Source organism: Barbatula barbatula, assembly GCF_947034865.1.
Source record: "Barbatula barbatula genome assembly, chromosome: 17".
NCBI lineage: Eukaryota > Metazoa > Chordata > Actinopteri > Cypriniformes > Nemacheilidae > Barbatula > Barbatula barbatula.
The window spans coordinates 10,389,962-10,410,878 of NC_136780.1; the positions used below are offsets into that span (position 1 = coordinate 10,389,962).

Below are 20,917 nucleotides of genomic sequence, written 5' to 3' on the forward strand. Positions count from 1 at the left end.
GTCTGTGTGGTCCATTTTGTGTTTTATATCCCTCGTTTAAGTTCCCCTTTAAGGATGAATGGGTCTGGGTTCTTACGTTTTTTGTTATAACATTTAAAAATTCTGTTTGCAGAATACACCTGAGGGGATTTTGATGAAAATCGGCATCTTTAGTTGAAATTCATTTGCATGTATAAACAAAGCCCACACAGTATAGGCATTTTTATTTTAAATGAACTTATGTGCAACACGACATGACCGTGCAAACATTTGAATCATTGACGATGATATTTTAGAGATAAACAGAATAACTTAAGAAAAGCTCAGTCCAAAGATTGTCAAAACAGCGGAGGGGCGCAGACAGGGAAATACTGTATATCCCTTTGAAACGTCCTTGTTCTTCACCCGTCCTGTAATAACACTGAAATGATTTCCAAAACACTCCAAAGCTGTAGCCTAAAACCCTTTAAAGTCACAGAGGGCTCTTGGCAGAAAGCTGGACATACAATTAAACATTTCTAAATGTATATTTGACCATTGAAATGTATGTCATTTATCGATCACAAGAAGTTAATTTGCATTAACCCTCAGTAGGCATCAGTCAGACTTGTGCCTTGCTGCATTTTCTGAAGGCTAGAAAAAGTTTTCACACGTTACATCACTCCAATACACTTGCTTTTTCGGTCTTCACTCCGTGATCTGTGAACACCAAAGATAAATGTATGATTCTTTCATATTCAAGCGTGTTGTATCTAAAGTTCAAAAGAAAAAGGTGTTTATTGATATCTTCTACCTTAACAACGTGTGTCTCTCGGGTACGAACCCGTAGCTTGTTGACCTGAGATTCAGCAATATCAGCCCTTTCTTCAGCTTCATCCAGTTCGTGCTGGATCTTCTTGAAGCGGGTCAGATTGCTGTTGGCGTCCTCCTCCTGTCACACACCAACCAAATGCGTATCTTATGACATACGTACATCACAACTAAAACTTTTCAGCCTTCTTATAAGCTGAATGGATAAATGAATGCTTATAATGAATAAACATTAAAAAAAACGTTATGTGAAATAATACATACTACATCCTCTGCATGCCTCTTGTAGCTCTTCACTTTAGCCTGTAGTTTTTCAATCATATCTTGCATCCTCAAAAGAGTTTTTTTGTCCTCCTCTGTCTACAAAGAGAACACAAAGTCTTCTGTAATCTATAACAGCACTGTTTTTATAGCAGATCACCCTGTGTAATACCTGGTACGTGAGCTCTTTAATTCTTCGCTCATATTTGCGTATTCCCTTCTGGAACTCGCCACTTTTCTTCTGTTCACATTCCAGCTCTCCCTCGAGTTCCCGCACCTGAGGTACAGATAAATCCACACAATACCTGATATTCATATCTGAGGCAAAACTGGAAGAAAATTACTTTTTGCTGAGTTGCACTGTTAGACTGACCCGATTTTCCATTTTCTGAATCTGTTTCTTTCCTCCTTTCAGTGCGATCTGTTCGGCTTCATCCAAGCGCATCTGCAGATCTTTAATGGTTTGCTCCATGTTTCTCTTCATCCTCTCTAGGTGACTGCTAGTATCCTGTTCTTTTTTCAGTTCTTCTGCCATCATGGCTGCCTATGGATAGATTTGGTTTTAAAGGTTACCATTTACAAAATCAAAGTTTAAGGTAGGGTGACCATACGTGCCATTCTTCCCGGACACGTCCTGGACAAGTTTTCGGGTACATCCTATGAAGATGGTCATTTCATTGCATCGAGATTTATTATTTCAGGTTTTAATTCAGAAAAGCAACTGTTGTATTTCAAAGTAATAATGAAACTACAATGATTTAACATCTTAAGTATACAGTAAAGTATATTCAGCCTTTACTTGTAATGAAGCTTTTGGCTGAGTTATATTTTAAAGTGTGTTCCAAGTATACTAAGTTGTGTTTACTCTGAGAGTACACTTCAAAGTAGGGATGTACCGATACCATGTTTCAAAGACCATGTTTTTTTTATGGTATTCGCCGATACCGATCCCTGTACCTTTTCACAACACATTGAGACCAATAAAAATAGAATAGCTTAATTACAAACAACTAAAATGAAAAGTTTTGGTCTTTGGTATCGGTGCATTTTTACGAGTATGAGATTTGTATCGGGCCCGATAACGATACTGGTATCGTGGCGCCCTACTGCAAAGTAAGCTTTCACAAAATAATGTGCTACATGTATTGAACTTGTAAACTAACAGTAAGTTCATTTATAGTTATAGATGCAGTACAAACCAAAACGTACTTGTAAACCAGCTGTGTATTTCAAGTGAACAACTAAAAGTACACTTAAAAACTAATAAATAATAATACACTTCTAACTAAGCAAAAAAGTGTAATTTGTCCCAAGCAGTATTGAAATAGTACACTTACTACTACAGTACTTCATTCATATTAGTATACATATAAAGTATATTATTAACTGTATACTGCTTGGGACAAAATGTACACTTTTTAGCTTAGTGATAAGTGTATTATTTATTAGTATGCTTAAACCATACTTGAATCTTACTTAAGTATACTGAATAAAATGAACTCGAAGTATACTTCTTGTTTGGGGTAGTTGTAACAGCTGGGTGAACTTTCAAACCTTATCAGTTTTACTAAACATGCTTAACTTTTGTAACAAGAATTAATGTGACAATTCCTTGCTGAGAGTTTCTAAGTGGTTGGGTTCTTACTGGACCAAATAACCAAAAAAAAAACAGCCCAAAAAGTAATAGCACACATCTCCTCAATAAACAAAATCAACAGAATTATTATTTTATATAGCACAAGCAGCACAGTAGAAATTATATTTGAGATGTTTGTTTACTTTACTCGACTGCTTCATTGTTTTTGATGAATGGTAAAGTAGTCCTTATTGTTTTTTTTCCATGGTAACTCACATCAGTTATGGCCTTCTTCGCCTTCTCCTCAGCATTGCGGCACTCCTGAAGAGCATCATCGACCTCCCCAGACAACACGGACAGATCGCTCTCTAACTTCTTTTTGTGGTTCAACACTGCTGTGTTCTGTTAAGATTATTGGAGGTTCATGAAATCTGACTATCAATATGTTATCAAAGATCATTATATAAATCCAAACACACGCAGATGTGACTCTAACCTGAGAATGCAGCAGATTCACTCTCTCACTGGATTCCAGAAGCTCATGCTCAGCGATTCTACGGATGCGGTCGGTCTGCTCCACCACTTCACGCAGCTCCTCCACCTCTGCTGTGAGCAGATTGTTCCTGCGTTCTGTGACCACCACCTGCTCCTTCAGATCTTCATACTGATGCCTAGACTCGTCCAGCTCCACCTGCAGGTCCTGAGAACACCAAGAATGTATGGGAAGACGAACAAACAGAGATGACAAAATTGCAGAGAAGAAATTGCATTTTCACACTCACCTTCATTTGAAGCTGTAGGTTGCGAACTAGTTTCTGAGACTCCACAGCTTGTCTGTTCGCATGGTTTAACTGGATCTCCATCTCATTCAGATCTCCCTCCATCTTTTTCTTAACCCTGATGGCCTCATTTCGGGCCCTTGTCTCAGCCTCCAGCGTGGTCTGCATGCTGTCCAAGGCCCGCTGGTGGTTTCGACTGTATTGATAAAAAAAGGATGAAAGATTTTTGTAGGAATAGTCTGGAGGTTTATACATGTTTTCTTATGTTAGAAAAAATATATATTTTACCGGAGATTGTCAATCTCTTCATCCCTTTCTGCAAGCTTCCTTTCAACTTCAGTTCTGACCTGGCTGAGCTCCAGCTGGATACGTAAGGTCTTACTCTCCTCGTGCTCCAGAGTGCCCTGTATTGAGTGCACAGTAGTTAACAGCACATTCGCTTCAAAGCATTACTTTTATTATCTAAGTTTTCCTTTTGTACATAGACACTATTTCATTTTTTTTGTTGTGCACATAGACAGTATTATACAGTATTATATTACCTCCGCTTCCTCCAGTGCTGCTTGAATGTCACTCTTCTCTTGGTCCAGTGTCTTCTTTACCTTCTCAAGCTCATGTATAGCCTTATTACCCTGACCAATCTGTTCAGTCAAGTCAGTGATTTCCTCTGCAAAAACAAACATGCTTGTTTGAATAATTTTCAAATACATTTTGGTCTACAAAATACTACTTCAGAAGGCACTGTGCCATCCCTAATAGTTTGTACCTTGAAGGTTTTTGTTCTCTCTTTTGAATGTCTCCAGCTGATCAAGTGCTTCTTCATAAGAGTTTTTCAGCTTGAAGAGTTCTGTGCTTAGACTGCGGGACTCTTTTTGAGAGATGTCCAGCTCTGACTGTGTCTCCTCAAACTTCTGTCTCCATTCAGAAAGGACCTGGACATAAAACAGCAATCCGTTTTGGAGAACACATTTTTACTTTCTAACTGGGGTTTAAAAGAATATATTGGAGATATTCAAATGAAATTGGTCCTGACCTTATCAAAATTGCGTTGCTTTTTGTCCAAAGCAGCAGCCACCGCATTAGATCTCTCCAGGTCAACCATCAAGTCCTCAATCTCCGTCTGCAGTCGGTGTTTGGTCTTCTCCAGGGAGGCACACTTGGCATTAGAAGCTTCTATAGTTTCCTCTGATGTCTGAAGACGAGCAGCAAGCTTCTTCCTACAAAACAAAAACGCAGCTTTCATATCTGCTTTTCTGTTTATTTAGAAGCCAAATGTTTCAATCTTATTTTGAATCTTTTGAAAATTTTGAAATTGTTTAGATATCAGGTTTTCTTTTCAGGTTGTATCACAACATTGCTTGTAAAATGATCACCCTATTGAAATAAACAGCTTATGCTGAAGCATGGTAGCTGGTTTGTGCTGGTTTAAGATGATCATGTGCTTGTCCTTAGTCATGTGCTGGTTTAAGATGATCCTAGACTAGCTCATGACCATCTTAAACCAGCAAATGACCAGCTTAAACCAGCACAAACCAGCTAACATGCTTCAAAACCTACCTAACCAGTGTATGCTGTTTTTTCAACTGGCCTGGGCCATTGAAACAACTAGATATTTATTCAATCTCCTTTTATGTTTTGCATATGAAATAAGGCCATACAGGTTTTAAAAAAGACTCTTACTTGGCCTCCTCTAGCTCCTCGGTTCTCTGAACGGCATCAGTCTCATACTTTGTCCTCCACTGAGCAATATCCGCATTTGCTTTAGATAAAGCACGCTGTAACTCGGATTTGGCCTCCTGCTCTTCCTCAAACTGCTCTCTCAAGAGGTCACAGTCATGCCTGGAGGACTGTACAGCATGAGCTAAACTGCCCTTTGCCTGCCAAAGACACAAAGTCACACAAATACAATATTTAATAGGGTGCATACAGTATGAGATTTCTTTCTCCAGAATTATTCATTGATACTTCTGGGTGAGGTCAAGTACTTTAGCAGACATGCAACAATACATCCAGTGTATTCAAAAACAGGCTCACTTTGCATTCCTCTTCCAGCTGTTTCTTGAGCTCTTCCAAAGTCTGACTGAGAGAAGTCTTTGTTCGCTGCAGCTGCATGACCAGAACTTCTCTCTCTTCCAGTCTGCGACCAACCTCGCCTGTTAGCAGTAAGAGAGATTGCATTTACATTTATACATTTCGCAGATGTTTGTTTCCATGCTGACATGTTTTCTTTATGTGTATGACGTTACAAAGCAATGATTTTGCAACAGAGCTACAGGAACAGATGTAGAGACTGACCGCACTCTGTCTGGGCTCTTGCTTTTTGAGATGTGACGTCCATTAGCTGCCTCTGGAGTTCATCCACTTTGGTTTTAGACTCGTTTAATTGGTCCTCATACATCCTGCACATTTTCTCGGTTGTGGCCTGCAAACAAAAAAAGTTCTCTTCGTTAAGATAAATTGTCCTACAGGAACTATGCCCTTAAGATAAAAAAAGCATTCACAAATCGCACTGAGCACATTGAGAGGTCCCACCTTCCCTCTGGAGAGATGCTCAAGGTTGGACGCCAGATCCTCAGACTCCATTCTGGCTTCTGCCTTTTCCTTTTCCAGCTTTTGTTTGACCCTCTGCAAGTTATCAAGCTGTTCGCCCATTTCAGCCACAGTATCTGCATGTTTTCTCCTCAGCATGGCCATGGTGGTTTCATGATGCAGCGAGGCCTCTTCTAAATCCCTCCGCAGCTTCAGAAAGTCTGACTCCCGCTTCTTATTCATCTCGATCTGGACCGCAGTTGCACCTCCTGCTTCCTCCAGACATTCGCTCAGTTCCTCCAGTTCCCGTGATACATCGGTACGTTGCTTGTCTGCCTTCGATCGAGCTGCTCTTTCAGCCTCTAGTTCCTCCTCCAGCTCTTCAATACGGGTCTGTCAAGAGTTTACCATAATATTACCTCAACACACTGTAGAAAATGCTAGGATTAACCAATGTGGGTTGTTTCAATTGAAAATGCTGGGTTAATTTAAGTCATTACTGCGTCAAATATAAATACTGAATTTCCTGGGTTTGTCACTTTTTAACCCAATGCTGGGTAAGTGCATTTTTTGCTACCAAATATCTATTTACATACTGTGCACTTTTATGGTGATATTTTAATTAGTCAGCCAAGTCTAGTAGACCACAGCATTATTTTGTTTTAACTACAATACAGCCATAAAAATGTAAAATTAAAAGTATGTAAAAATATTTTCGAGATGTTTATTTTATACCACTTACAGGCAAAATAGACCAATATGATTAATGATTGTTAAATCCCTTTTACGATAATAGTTATTATTTGTTTTCCAAAAGCTCACTTCACCCCTTCCTTTAGAAGCACCATGGTGGCTGACACAGAACTAAGATATCATAGCACCTTCAAATAAATATTTAAAAAGATGCAAACACATAAGCCAAGTAAATATATTCACCTGTAATTCTTTAATTTTCTTTTGCAGTTGAATCACCAAAGCTTGCTCTTCATCAATCTTAGCACCAAACTGAGCCATTTCATGGTCCTTCCTACACAACATACCAAGTACTTTAGAACGTGAACTGCAATAATAGAGCAAATTTGTAGCACAGTATTTCCATGTGACACATTACAGATACTAAGACTTATTCAGACAAAATCTCACTTTTTCAATCTGTCCTCCAGATGCTGTTTGCTATTCTCCAAATCCATGGCTGACTCAACAGAGAGCTTCAGGTCTCCTTCCATTTTACGCTTCACTCGCTCCAGATCCATACGTAACTTCTTCTCCTGCTCCAGAGAGCCCTCCAACTGTTCGCGTAAATACAAGTTTATCTTAACTAAATTTGTTTATCTCAAAAACAAATGTAAGGATTTTACTTATATAAAACGTTTACAATTCTTGGCACTGTCTTTTAAGACCCTAAAGCCTGTCCTATAGAATTTAACTGTGCTCGCTCCATACTCACGTCATCCACCTGCTGCTCCAGTTTGATTTTCGCCTTTGACAGCATGTTCACTTTGTTCTCCTCAGCCTGCAGGTCTTCCAGGGCTTGCTGATGTGCATCCTGGAGGGCTTTCTTCTCTTTAGTCAGCTTGGAGATGCTCTCATCCAATGTGGCCATTTCCTCCACCAAGTTTTTTACCTGAGAGGACGAAAGAATGAGGTGAGTGCTTGAACAGAAAATAAAAAGAGAATGTAAAGAATTTTTAAAGCAAATACCTTGTTCTCAGTGGCATGTTTTTCCTTCTCCACCTTGGCCAGAGTGATTTCCAGATCATCTAGATCTTTCTTTAGCTCAACACACTCATCTTCCAGTTTGCGTTTCTTGGCTGTGAGGGTGGCATTGAGCTCCTCCTCATCCTCCAGACGCTCCATCAGCTCCTTAATCTTTCCCTCCATTTGGATCTTAGCTTTGATCAACAGGTTACAGCGCTCCTCAGCATCTGCCAGGTTATCTTGCTCCTGAAAATAAAATGTTTAAGGGATGATGGCACCTTCCTTGCATTTAACACAGATATTAAAGCCATTAATAAATAAATGACATCTTATATAATAATTCACTCACAGCTTGAAGCTGAAGAGAGAGGTCATTTTTCTCCTGTACCAAAGAGACCTGCCCCTCCTCTAACTCCTTCCTCTTCACCTCCGACCTCTCTAGAGCCTCCTTTATCTTCTGGAACTCCTCCTTTAGTGCCACCAGTTCCTTCTCCGTGGCTGCACTCCTCAGCAGGGGTTTGATCTTGAAGAACAGACACATCCAAGGCCAGTTCTTTACAGCGTAGAAGGCACGAATGTTCCACTGAATCACCATCAAAGCTTCCCTGTGTGAAGATATCCACATGATGCATCATTGCTAAATGAGCATTTTAGAGAAATGGATCAAGACTTTTAGACTCTTCTGCAAAACTTTATGTCCATGTTGGAAATAAGCTGGAGCCATTTTGTTGACGCATAATATCTACATTCGTTTGTTCAAAATTAACTCAGTATGTTTAGCACCAAATAGGGCCAGGCTGCCACACACCATTGTGTAGCTGTTTCTATATCTGTAATCCCACCGTGACACTGAACATGCCCAAAGAGTAAATCAATTCCCTATCGCTGAATCTGGGACAGTCAAAGGTTGAGCAGTAGTCATTGACTATCTGAACCCATTTGGCGAAACAAGAGGACTTAATCCCCTGTCACCTGGACTGGCATCTAAACAATTTGCCTGCTCCCAGACAAAAGAGGGTTATTTATAATAAAGAAGAGAAGGAGACACTGGTTAGGAACCGGGACACATGACCCTCCTCTGCACCTGCTATTGCGAATGCCATTTGTGGTGGAGGGGCTTTAACTGGCTTTTTATGTAGCGTGCACACGCACAAAACACGCAGACACACGCCAGACACACGCCAGACACACGCCACAACATAGTTCACATACACTCTGGACATTCCCACCATATATTTGGAAGCTCACAGACTCTCAACAGTTTATCACCAGCGCTTAGAACCGACTCAAGAAATCCAGATCTGCAACCTGATACTTCAGTCAGTGAGTAATAGCAAAACTATGTGCGTTTGGTTATTTAGATGCGTTACGTCCAACATCAAGGTTCGAACACAGCATCCGAGTGGTATCTTCTCCTTACGTACTTTTCTATCATCATCTTCTTTCGCTCCATCCTCATCAGTTTACCCCTGCAGAACGCCTGCAGCAAGGTAAGGATCTCAGAAAGTCGTTCATCTCTCATGTCCTCCAGCTGACCAAGAAGTCCTGCCTTGAAGAATACCTGATGGAGGACACATTCAGTATTTGTCAGGAGGACCAGCATTTGGTCACTAAAAATAAGCAATATAAAAGGAAAGAAAGTTTTTTTAACCTTGCTGTGGCCAAACTTGTACTGCGTGTGGTCGATGTCCAACGAACCCAGAAGCTTTTCAACAGCTTTCCTGCTGTCCACATACGTGTCCTCTGGGATGGCCACAGGATTGAGGATCCGGTAGCTGGAAAGTCACAAAGGCCTACTTTAAACTTTTCTTCTCTATAGTTTTGTATAATCTAGAGCAGGGGTCTTCAACTACATTTCCTTGAGGGCCAGATTCTAAAAGTATAAATGGGATGCGGGCCAGTTTGTTTTACCATATAATTTCTTCTGAAATTTTTTATTTTTGTTATTTATTGCATTTTGTTCCTTTTATAATGTTTTTGTTGCTGTTACTTTTAGATCATATATTAAAACATGCAGTAAGATATTGCATGTTCCTTTTTATGATATTTAATTAAAAGGGATTTTGTCTTTTTAATTGCATTTTATATTCCTTGACGCATTAGTTTACCCAAAGATAAAATTGCTGTTAATTTACTCACCCCCAGTCCATCCAAGATGTGTGTGGCATTGTTTTTTCAAGAAGATATTTATGGATATATTTGTTTGAAGTAATAAAACTCAAATCAATGAAAGTCAAAAACGCTAATATTTTCAGCACAAAAGTAATCCCTGCCTCTTGGCGTTGTATAAAAATTATCTTTTGATCTGTGCAAAAAACTTAACGCTATTATCGCATCTTCAGGTGAATTATAATTGCACTGATGTGATCCACGCACTTAAAAGGGCAGATCCTTTGTAGTGCAAGTTGGAGGGAGATGAACAGCTGTCTTCGTAAATTTAGGAAGTTTAAATCATACATGGGTAATGAGTGCTGCAATTAAAACAACACAATTTTCCTTTATCTGAGACAACCGTTCACTTGGTGTACCCTTCCTATAGTAACTTTCAAGGGCACAAGACGCGTTTTGGAACGACACCACGGGCAAACCGACATCCCGTGGCTGTGGATTGTCGATTATAACGTTGCAAATAAGATACGTTTTCTGGACAGACCAATCAAATCGCTTTATAAGACGTCAGTATTGATATGAATATTACTTTTGTATTGAATGTAGCAGCGTTTTGCAGTTCAAAGATGTGACGTCCCAGGGCGTGCATTTCTTAAAGCACACCGCTCTTAAAAGTCTCTACACTTATTTGAAATGTGAAGGCGGGCAAGGTAAAGATGATTGGCCGGTGGCCCGCCAGGTGAATAGCCCTGATCTAGAGCCTCCTAAGAGATTATGAATGTGACCTATGAGGGCAACTCACCGTTGTTTGAACTCTGCATAGAGAATGCGATTGGGGAATCCCTTTCTGCAAATGCGAATCCCTTCCAGAACGCCGTTGCACCGAAGCTGGTGCAATACAAGGAACGAATCCATCATCCCTTTCAGATACAAGAGCAGAAACATTTTACATTTTTGGAACAACATTCCTTCTATACAGTAGAGGAAAAAATCTGAATATGATTGGTGTACCTGAAGTCTTGGTCTCATTGGGGATAATGCATCGCACAAAATGAGGCTGAGTGCTTCTCAGATTTTTCATCAACTTGTTTAGATTCTCCTAGAGAAAGACAAGACGAATGATCAATCAGCATGCTGTCCTTCAACTGAGTTGAGATATTGACTGAGACTGAAAGTAGCATTCCTTTAGCACAACTGGAGACACGCAACTCTTACCTGTGTCGTGTTTGGCATCTGTAGCTGGTGAAAGCAGAACCAGCACAGACTTAAAGTGATGTTCATGGGTCAGATAACCTAAACATCACTGCAAGTCTTAACTGGCTCACTCTCCATTTCCAAAACCATTACATTTTATTTTTATTTCATTTGAAGTTAAAAAATGTGTGTGGCATTTCTGGATCACTTAAGGATTTGGTATAGTAACACATCCTTTTAAAAATTCATACAGTTTTCTCTTCATCTCATGTTCTCTCCTCATTCACCAACCTTGTGCAGCTGTGACACGGTTTGGAATGATGCACCTTTCTTTCTCTTCTCTTTGCTTCCTGGCTTTCCTTCTGTACCTGTAACATGCAGTATGTGTGCACTTTAATACACTTTAAACCTGGTCCACATTAGTACCAACAACTGTAAAGCAGTTGCTTAAAATGCACCTGTATTCATGCCGATGAAGTTCTCGAAGAGGCATGCCATTAACTTGTTGGAGGACCTTTGGAAGATTCCCACTACTGTCTCATTCAGAGGATCCCTGTTTTTGTCAAGCCATCCACTGATGTTGTACGGCACCTGGAAACATACATACACACATCAAAATTATATTTCACATGTGAAGCAGCCTAGCGGATAATGTTCCAAGTTTTTGTACCAACGCTTATGAATTGAAACCCTTGAGCTATCACCATTGTGCCTTTAACCTCAGCACATAACCTCGGATTCCTCCACATGATCCCTTTTACTTATATGTTGCCATTCGATGGCGACGCTGCATTCTGTAAATCGGTCCCTAATTCCATCAGTCCCAGTTGTGTGGCTAATAAAGGCTCTATTGTATTCACTGATAGAAATAGCCATATGAGATATCTGTGTAAATGTGACAGTATTTCCACTCACCACACCAGCATAGTGTACCAGCTCGAAATGGGTGTCATATTTGCGTTTTTTGTCAGGCCTTGGTCTCTGGAAGTTGGGAGACTTGCCAAGGTGATTATCATAGAGTTTAGCTTTAAAGCTGCTCTCTGTGGCTTTGGGAAACATGCACTCCTCCTCTAGAATAGACAGGATGCCCATAGGCTGCAAGACAATGCAAGAGGGATGCAATAGCATTAGTCTGGTGTATACTTGAACCATTTTGTGCATGATTTCATGTCTAAATATCAACCTTTTCTATTAGGTCAATGCAGGCCTGTAGGTCTAATCCAAAGTCTATGAAGGTCCACTCGATACCCTCCGTTTTATACTCCTCCTGCTCCAAGATGAACATGTGATGGTTGAAAAACTGTTGCAGTTTTTCATTTGTGAAGTTGATGCAAAGCTGCTCAAAGTTGTTGAACTGTTAGGAGCACAAAAAAATATTTTTTTAAATATGTACAGAAATTAATGAATAATGTCTTGTTTCTTTAAGAGGACCCACGTGTGATGTTTAAGGACTTGCCTCAAAGATCTCAAAGCCTGCAATGTCGAGTACTCCTATAAAGAACTGCCGTGGGAGTGCCGTGTACAGTGTTCTATTGATTCTGCTAACCAGCCATTTAAACATACGGTCATAGGTGGATTTGGCAAGAGCACCAACTGCATAGGCCACCTATGATTACAGAAAAACAAAATCATCAGAAATGTGTGTATGTATCTCTCTAACATCCACAGAATGAAGACCATGCACAGTATTGTGCCGACCTGTTCGACCGTCTGTCCCCTGACTATGTACTCATTGCCCACTTTAACCCGCGGGTGGAGCAGCCCCTTTATGAGGTCAGCTGAACTGATCCCCATAAGATAGGAGGCTTTGTCTGCACCTGTGGACAAAATCAGAGAGCTTTATCCAACCTAGACGCTGACCAAAACCACTAGACTTAGACATCTGTTTACACAAAAATCACTCCTACTTTCAGTGCCATCCGCCTCCGCTTGCTCCTCTCTCTGCCGCACTTTGAACTTCATGTTTCCAAAGTGCATGATGGCACCAACTATCTTGTAGCAGCCATATTTCTCTTCAGGAGTGAAACCAAGGGTGTCCATTGCGTGCTAGAAAGAACAAAGGGATTTGTGCTCCATGGGTGTACATCAAGATTTAATGTAAAAGGATTGGTGAAGGAAAATGGCGCATTTAAAAACTGCAGGAATCTCCATCATACAAGCAACACTTACATCGGTTGCAAGCAGCTCATCTCCATCATCCATGTGGTCCACAGTTGTGACACCCTGCGAGCAGAAGTGGTAGTCAAAGGGATTTGATGAAACCAACAGCATGTCTGTTAAAGAGATGAAAGGTGTTTGATTTTTTTGGAGCATAGCAGAAATACAGATGTCAATACTTCAGTCTTGGTTCATTGATGTAAATATTGGCTTTGCCCAAATACCTTGAAGTTCTGGTTTCCTATGCGAGAGGATCTGGTAGTAGATGTGATAACTTCTTTCTCCACCTTGCTGAAATATCACTCTGGATTTTTCCAGAAGATCTAAACAATGAAATGAAGAACATGAAACAACAACAAATATATTTCATCTATTAACACAAAAGTAAATTTTTCGAATGAACGTACAGATGTCAAAATCAGCAGATGCTAGTTTCCCTGTAGGACCAAAATGGATTCTTATAAATTTTCCCTGTGTTGAGGAGAGACAAAACAGTGAAACAGAGCAGAATATAAAAAGAACATGAGATGTTATGCACTTCTTATAATATTCACTCACAAAGCGGGATGAGTTGTCATTCCTCAAGGTTTTAGCATTGCCAAAAGCTTCCATAGCTGGGTTTGCTTCAATGACACGATCCTCTAATGTACCCTGTGTGTGTTGAAAACAGAGGGATGTGTGAGTTTACCTGACACAACTCATGAACTCAACACACAAAATGAAATCTTTGAGTAGACAAAACAAACTAATGGATATGAATAATATTATCTTTGATGATTGGGAGGGAATAAATAACGTCTGGGTTGGTTTTCGAAAAGAGAAGATCAAAATGTTAAAAAACAAGAGACAATATGAAAGACTTGCAAAAAAGGGGAAAAGGGAATAGGCAATGTAGAATGGTATAAAAAGGGTTTTTTAAACATACTGGAATGGGAATAAGACAACAAAACTCTTAGGGTCAGTCCTTATCAGTTAAAAGGAAGTCTGTGAATCCAGATATAAAATTAAAGTATTATCATAATCCCCAAAAACAAGATGTAGAGGGAAAAGGACTCGCAGGGATACAAAAACGAGGGTAATAATGGTGGGTGATGAAAAAAAGCACAGATATGAAGTCACTGCCCTTACTCCTTTTTTGACTGCTGCTTCGCCAAGAGCAGCTATAATGGCAAAATACTGAATTACACGTTTCGTGTTGACGGTTTTGCCAGCACCGGATTCTCCACTAGGCATGAGGAAATGCATGGGAAATATGCATGAAACATAATTAAATCCAAGATGATGTAAAAATGAAAAAACCTGGCAAAACCCAATTTTTTATACCATGTCAAGATCAAGTAATGCAAAAAATGCAAAAATTGATTCCACATCTTTCTGGCTAGTTGTAGAAAAGAAGTGTAATGGGGTGGAAAAGGAGTACTTACGTGATAAGCATTGACTGGTTTTCACGATCTATAGGAAAAATAGCCCAAAACTCTTAATCAGAACTGAATGTTAAAAAGTCTATTAAAAAAATAGAGCGCAAAGCTGAAATATGTTGAAGACTGTACTTTTTAGCATCTCATTGTAGGCATTGTCTGCTATGGAATAGATGTGAGGCGGAACATCTGAGCGACGCTTCCCCTTATATGCAGCAACCACTTCAGCAGAGTACACGGGAAGCCATTTGTACGGGTTAACTGTCACACAAAAAAGTCCTGAATATGTCTGTGGAAGGACAGAGAACAATAAAATTGATCAGACAAATGTGAAATTCAGGTGACAGATTGCTTGATGCATGAATTATTCTTAAACCATCGTGAGATACAGACTACAAATGGGTTCTTACATAGATCATCCAGAAACTGTAACGACGGCGGAGGTTGAAGAGAACAGAGGCCTCATTGAGGTGTGTGAGCATGGCCATGTCTTCAATCATGTCAAACTTAGGGGGGTTCATCTGCTGAATATCACCCTCTCTCACTGTTAACATCTGTTTGAATGAAATTATTTATTCATCATTCTATTTCCATCGCCAAAATTTTATTTGTTGCTTTACAACAAATTTTTTTGTTGCTTTTCTTTGTTGCTTGAAGCATTAAAAGTTTATGGTTTTTTTTTCAGTCAATCGCATTTCCTCAACATATATCAGTCAGAAAAACATTATGAATACATCAAACATCAACATTGTTGCTTGGGTAAACTTAAAACAGCCACCCTGCTCAAGAGAGCAATGGAGATTATTTAAGCTTCACTGACCTGTCCATCTTTGGTCTCCACCATTACTTTGTCTCCATCTGTATCTTTAAACTCCACATCAATGTAGGCTTCTTTCTCATCTGGAATCCAAACACGTTTCTTCCCTACACACAGACACATAAACAAAGTACGGGTTAGTGCATTACATGTCATGTAAGGCATTGTATTCCAAAAATTGCATTAATGTTTATTGTATTATTATTATTATCAAAGCCATCAAAATATGTATTGAAAAAATATTGTACTGGTCACAAGAAAGCAACAATTGAGAATAGAAAGTATTAGGGTATGTTATGTCAATGTGTCCAAGCAACATACAAATACTTGCTCAATATACTGTGTGACACATTCAGCAAATGGGCACGATTTAAATATTTTAATATTATTAAAAATGTATAGTTTCACAACCTAAAAATAAAATCGAACCAGTTATCACAGATTGGAGACAGTACCATCAAACGCATGGGCTTGCGCAGCGAGCTGCTCCAGGTTGGTTTTACGCAGGAACGTCGCAGCGTCGCCAAACTCCCTCAATTCCATAAAGCGTGACATGATGAACGCTTCGGGTCCCCAGTTTGCACTCAAACACCTGGAATTTCAGAAAACTGTTTAGGAAAAATGATCCAGAATGCATTCCTTCTCGTGGGAATTGAATACATTGCCATTTAAGCGTAAAATATAGTATTTGGGTGCGTTTTGAATTTTTTGAAACTGTAACATGCAAAATCATCAAAATACAGCGCTTCCTCCAAACGCATGCATACAAGTACTAACCTCAGGAAAGTCTAAACGGGTTGGCCTCTCAACAAGTTGCACGCTCTCCTTTTATTGTCTCTCTCAAGGTCAGAGATGGGGAGATATGTCGGATATCCCCATGTGTCCGTGTGTATTCAGTTGCTCATTGGTCGCGTGGCCGTGCTGTCCGGCCCTGCGCGATCACAAAAGGCAAACAGGTTTGACGGAACCTACTGTAAGCGGGTTATTTTTAAAACGACATTGTTGTTGATCGTGATTTAACCACTGATGTCCAAAGGTTAAATGCCCGACTTCTTTCCGCGCATATTTTAAGGAGTGCATAAAAATATAAGATACAGATCTCAGATAATGTTCATTAGTTACAACACAAAGTTTGTTTTCACCATGTAACACAACCACAAAACAGAAAAATGTTTTAGAGAGGTTTACAGGTACATATAAAAGTGTGCTTTGCAAAATAAATGTTATTTTGAAGGGTTTTATAACTCTTTACGAATTATCTGTAATCTAACATTATTTCATTGGATATAATCTGTAATATTCTACATAATCCGTAAAACGTTTTCATCTCTGTGATCCAGAAAGTGGATGTTTTTATTGTTTTAAAGTCTTTCTGTGTAAGAAAAGAAAAGCTTTGTGAGAGCAGATTGTTCTCTAGCTGAAACAGTTTAGAGAACTATTTTGGGTTTTTTCTGAGTGTTACATTGTATAATGACAGGTGGAAATTATGATTTTGTAATTGAGGCCTGATATGTGGGCATGGTGGGAGTCTCTTAAAAAACGTAAAAAATGAAATGAAAAGACTGAGAATTTTTTAATGAATGTTTTACATCATGGAGCTGTCCATTTTAATGTGACCAAATTGTAATTTGCATTAAAAAAAGAAAACTTCCAACTGTGTCTGCCTCCTGTGACAGTCTACTTGAGAAAACAAGTGATATGTTTAATTTAACACATGATCTGGATAATGTTCATGCTTGGTTACTGATACAGGCCGATCCGCCGCAGCAAATTGGCGCCTCAGAAGCTGTCGACCTTGAGAGGTAAAGCTGAGATAAGTGTCCTTTAGCAGAATCCAGAGCCCACTCTGTAGGCCGAAAATAGAAGAGAATACAACTCCCGTTCCCAATAGCCAGCATTCCATGCACAGATAGCCATGTTGTCTGTCAGGAGTTTGTGGTTAAAGAGGCGGTCCTCTGTTTGTTTTCCTTAGAAATTACTGAGAGTGATCAGCCAATGATCAAACACTAAAAGAGTTTTCAATCTGTCTGACCTATAAATACTGTTAAAGATGCACAGGTGTCACCAGTGCCCTTAACCAGAGTAAACTTACGCTTTCTATTCGTTTATACTGTAAAGCAGTTAAACAGTAAATGTAAATTCTTCTATTATTTCACTCCAAATCTGATTCAGAATATTGAGTTGTAAAGACATCTCTTTTATACTTGAGTCTTTTTGTTTTAACAGCTTAAGCCCTAACATTTCTTTTATCCTATTTAACAGTGTAGACTACATGTTTTGAACACAGAAAACCACCTTTTGTGTTCCACAGAACAAAAACTGAGAGACAGACATTTGTTTTGAAGTAAATAATTTCATAATTTACTGCATTTTGTTGTTAGGGCATTATCAATACATTTTTTAGACATTTCTGTTAATCTTTAAACACAATGCAATGCAGTGCCAAACTCAAAATTCAGGTGAAATAGCTATAAAATATTAACATGGAAAAAAGCTTTATAGTAAAATTTTCTCTCTTATAGTTAAATTTGTCTTTCCATTTTATATTTATTATTACTATCAAGGACTGAACTCCTTTAACAGAGAATATACTCTGTTACTATTACTATAAACTATATACTGAGAATATACTATTACTATATACTGTTCAATACCATCTTAAATTAATGGTTTGTGTGTTAAGTATATATATATTATAACAATATGTAGGCCTATAAATATAAACAATGTGCATTATTATAAATATATAAAGGTCATATAAAATGCTCAAATATACAATATATATTTCTATTAATATATATATATATATATATATATATATATATATACACCTATAATTCTAATGTATTAAATATATTCTTTTCTATTCTATTCTATGGTGCATACTTTTAATTTATGGCAATTCATGAGAATGTCATGTGCCATAAAGGAGTGTTCGAGATGGCAAACCTGAATTAGGTTTGAGGTCCGAAGCCTTACACTTGGTAAGCAGTTGTCATAGATTATCACACTCTCATCCAGTGCCACAAGGTTCTACCACACAGGCTAAAAGGTCAGGAGTGGAAGAGGTAGCATTGTACTTTGTAGCCCCACACTTAATATTGTCTGAGAAAATATAGCTAAACTGCCTCCGAATAAATGTTTTCCTACTGCCAACCAAAACACATACATCCTGGCCTTCTTAAAATCATCCTACATTATTTTTTCTATACTGATCTACCTCTGACGGTAGGGTTAGACCCTTGCACTTCAGTGATTCTGCACCTGTGTGAGCACAAATGGGAATGAGAGTGAAGGAAACACTGGTAAACCCTAGATATTGTAATCCCAGGATATCTAACAGCCCAGAAATAATGCGATCTAATCAGTCTTTTAGCAAGTGGCGCTAGTTTCATTTTCTCCTGTCCATCTCCAACACAACACCTGCATTGTGTCTGCATTTTGTTGCCACTCTATCAGTCTTGCACACATACACACTCAAAACACAACCTAGATATGAGCACCCTCAGCTGTCTGTCTATTTTAGTCTGGATTTTGACAGCACTATATCTCCCCCGCCCCAGATCCCCTATAACAATCCCTGACGCCTTCACCAGAACAATAGCCAGCAGCTCACATAAACCTTTTAAAGTTAAAAAGGGCCCATGCTTAAGAATAGCCGAGCCACTTTAGCAAGATCCATTGGCTTGCACATAGTAAGCGGGTGGACACAGTTAAAACCAATTTACTCAAAACTGTTAAATGCCTGATTTCTGAGTGTGGAAGCTCAGTTTTAAAAATAGATAGTTCAGACTCTGAATTTTGATGGAGCTCTGGTCAATGTTGTAAAACAACTGATGTAAAAATAATATTCTATATTAATGCACTAGGTTCTTTGTTGCTTGACAAACGCAAGCAGCTTACAGTTAACTGTTGAGCGAATAAACTCAATTACTTTCATTATTTTTTACATATAGTTAACTATAAGTGTTGCATATTTATTCAAACGTTTAATTGCTTTAGATACAGAGATACAAATGTGTAAAACAAAAACTAGCGACATACATGTAACTCATAACATATTCATCTGTCTCATTCTCTCTTAACATTCTCAACACACACATCTATTATATTTTCAATTGAAATAGTACATATAACTTACAATAAAAAATTGTCAATACACTTGAACAAATAAACTAATTTACTAATCGTGTTAGATCATGGGAACATGACGGCTACACTCCGGCATGGGAAGTCTATGGGTTAATTTGGTCTCTGGAACACTCCCATATATTTCGCTATATAAAATGCCTCTTAACAATGAGCCACATTTCACAAAGGCATGGCTTCAAAGACCCGAGGATTGATGGAAACCTCTACATGAGTTACTCAGAAAGCCCATAGTAGACACAGCCAACACATTGACAACTGCTGGAGAGAACACACAAATGCACACAGACACACACGCACACTAGGACAGTGTTTACAAACAGTTTTTGTGCATATTGTTTATAGGCTGTAGCTAATTTTAGGTTATTGACTATAACTACACCGATGACCAGTGATGCTGATCAGGCACCGATAATGTTTACACTAAAGATGAAAATATATATCCATGCATGAAGATTTTCCGATATATTAGTTAACTTTGTCACACTTGTTGAGAACACATTACTAATCTCAAAATCACATTTCCAAAAACCAAAACTTTAATTAATTTTAATGTATTATCTACACTATTCAAACATCTTTTAAAATATAAACTTAGCATATATCAGCATACAGCAGAAAATAATTCTTTATTTTCCACTACGTGAGCTGAGAGGACAAATGTTGTTAAAGGTAGAGGTTTTGAAACAGTATATTTCCTCCAGCCAACACTTGAGCTGAAATCTTTATGGTTTAACTTGTGAGACTCCTGTAAGACTGTAGAATCTTGTCGAGTGCTATGTGGCATTAGACTAGACCTCTGAAATGGCTAACACACACTCCTGTAACACTACACACACACATTTGGTGACTTGATTATAGAATAAGAACTAATGACTAATAAACACAGCCCTGTTAGGATCTGCCTGATGGTTATATCTACATTTATGACTGACGTTAATGTTAACAGTAATTCACTACTCCCAAGAGCTATAGCTTTGAAATTGAAGCCACACTGATTATAGATAAAAGCAGTGATTTTCAGTGATACACACAGGTGGCATATATTCAGAGAACAAGACTCTGTTTTTTTTCATTTATTTAACTTTTTTGCAATTGCTCTCTGTATTTTTACCCAGCCGTATTAATAATTTGATTTAACCCCATTCATATATATATATATCACATATTGCAACAATATTCTCAAAGCAATACATTTCATGGGACGACAGACTCATCTAATTTAAATGCTACCGCCATCTATAGGACGACCAGTGTTACAAAAACAATGTCCTATTCAATAATATAAATTGAATTGAATAGTTAATTTTGTAATAAAAGATATAAGTATCGAAAATAAACATAAAATCATAATAAATATGCAATCATTGCGGTAACTATTTATACGACGTTATTATTTTGTGAGAGCATGAACTTCATGGACTATTATTTTGAAAAATGT

General features: G+C 38.5%; 1 protein-coding gene across 1 annotated transcript; it reads right to left on the reverse strand.

The window, feature by feature from the left end:
• Nucleotides 1-186: 186 nt before the first annotated feature.
• myh7bb (myosin, heavy chain 7B, cardiac muscle, beta b) lies at nt 187-15,882 on the reverse strand (the record flags this gene model as incomplete). The annotated part of the gene is made up of 42 exons (XM_079478722.1): nt 187-678; nt 773-910; nt 1,054-1,149; nt 1,223-1,327; nt 1,424-1,594; nt 2,903-3,028; nt 3,123-3,326; nt 3,409-3,601; nt 3,694-3,809; nt 3,948-4,072; nt 4,172-4,337; nt 4,439-4,622; nt 5,086-5,282; nt 5,440-5,558; nt 5,701-5,827; nt 5,938-6,327; nt 6,871-6,961; nt 7,078-7,223; nt 7,382-7,558; nt 7,636-7,878; nt 7,982-8,237; nt 9,057-9,193; nt 9,284-9,407; nt 10,544-10,661; nt 10,753-10,840; nt 11,227-11,303; nt 11,394-11,526; nt 11,851-12,030; nt 12,119-12,289; nt 12,392-12,541; nt 12,634-12,752; nt 12,843-12,981; nt 13,105-13,208; nt 13,317-13,415; nt 13,500-13,563; nt 13,651-13,743; nt 14,221-14,317; nt 14,517-14,544; nt 14,643-14,799; nt 14,921-15,064; nt 15,331-15,434; nt 15,783-15,882. The coding sequence occupies 42 exons, from the start codon at nt 15,880-15,882 to the stop codon at nt 667-669; spliced, it is 5,808 nt and encodes a 1,935-aa protein (XP_079334848.1). The 3' UTR covers nt 187-666.
• Between the last annotated feature and the right edge of the window lie 5,035 nt (nt 15,883-20,917).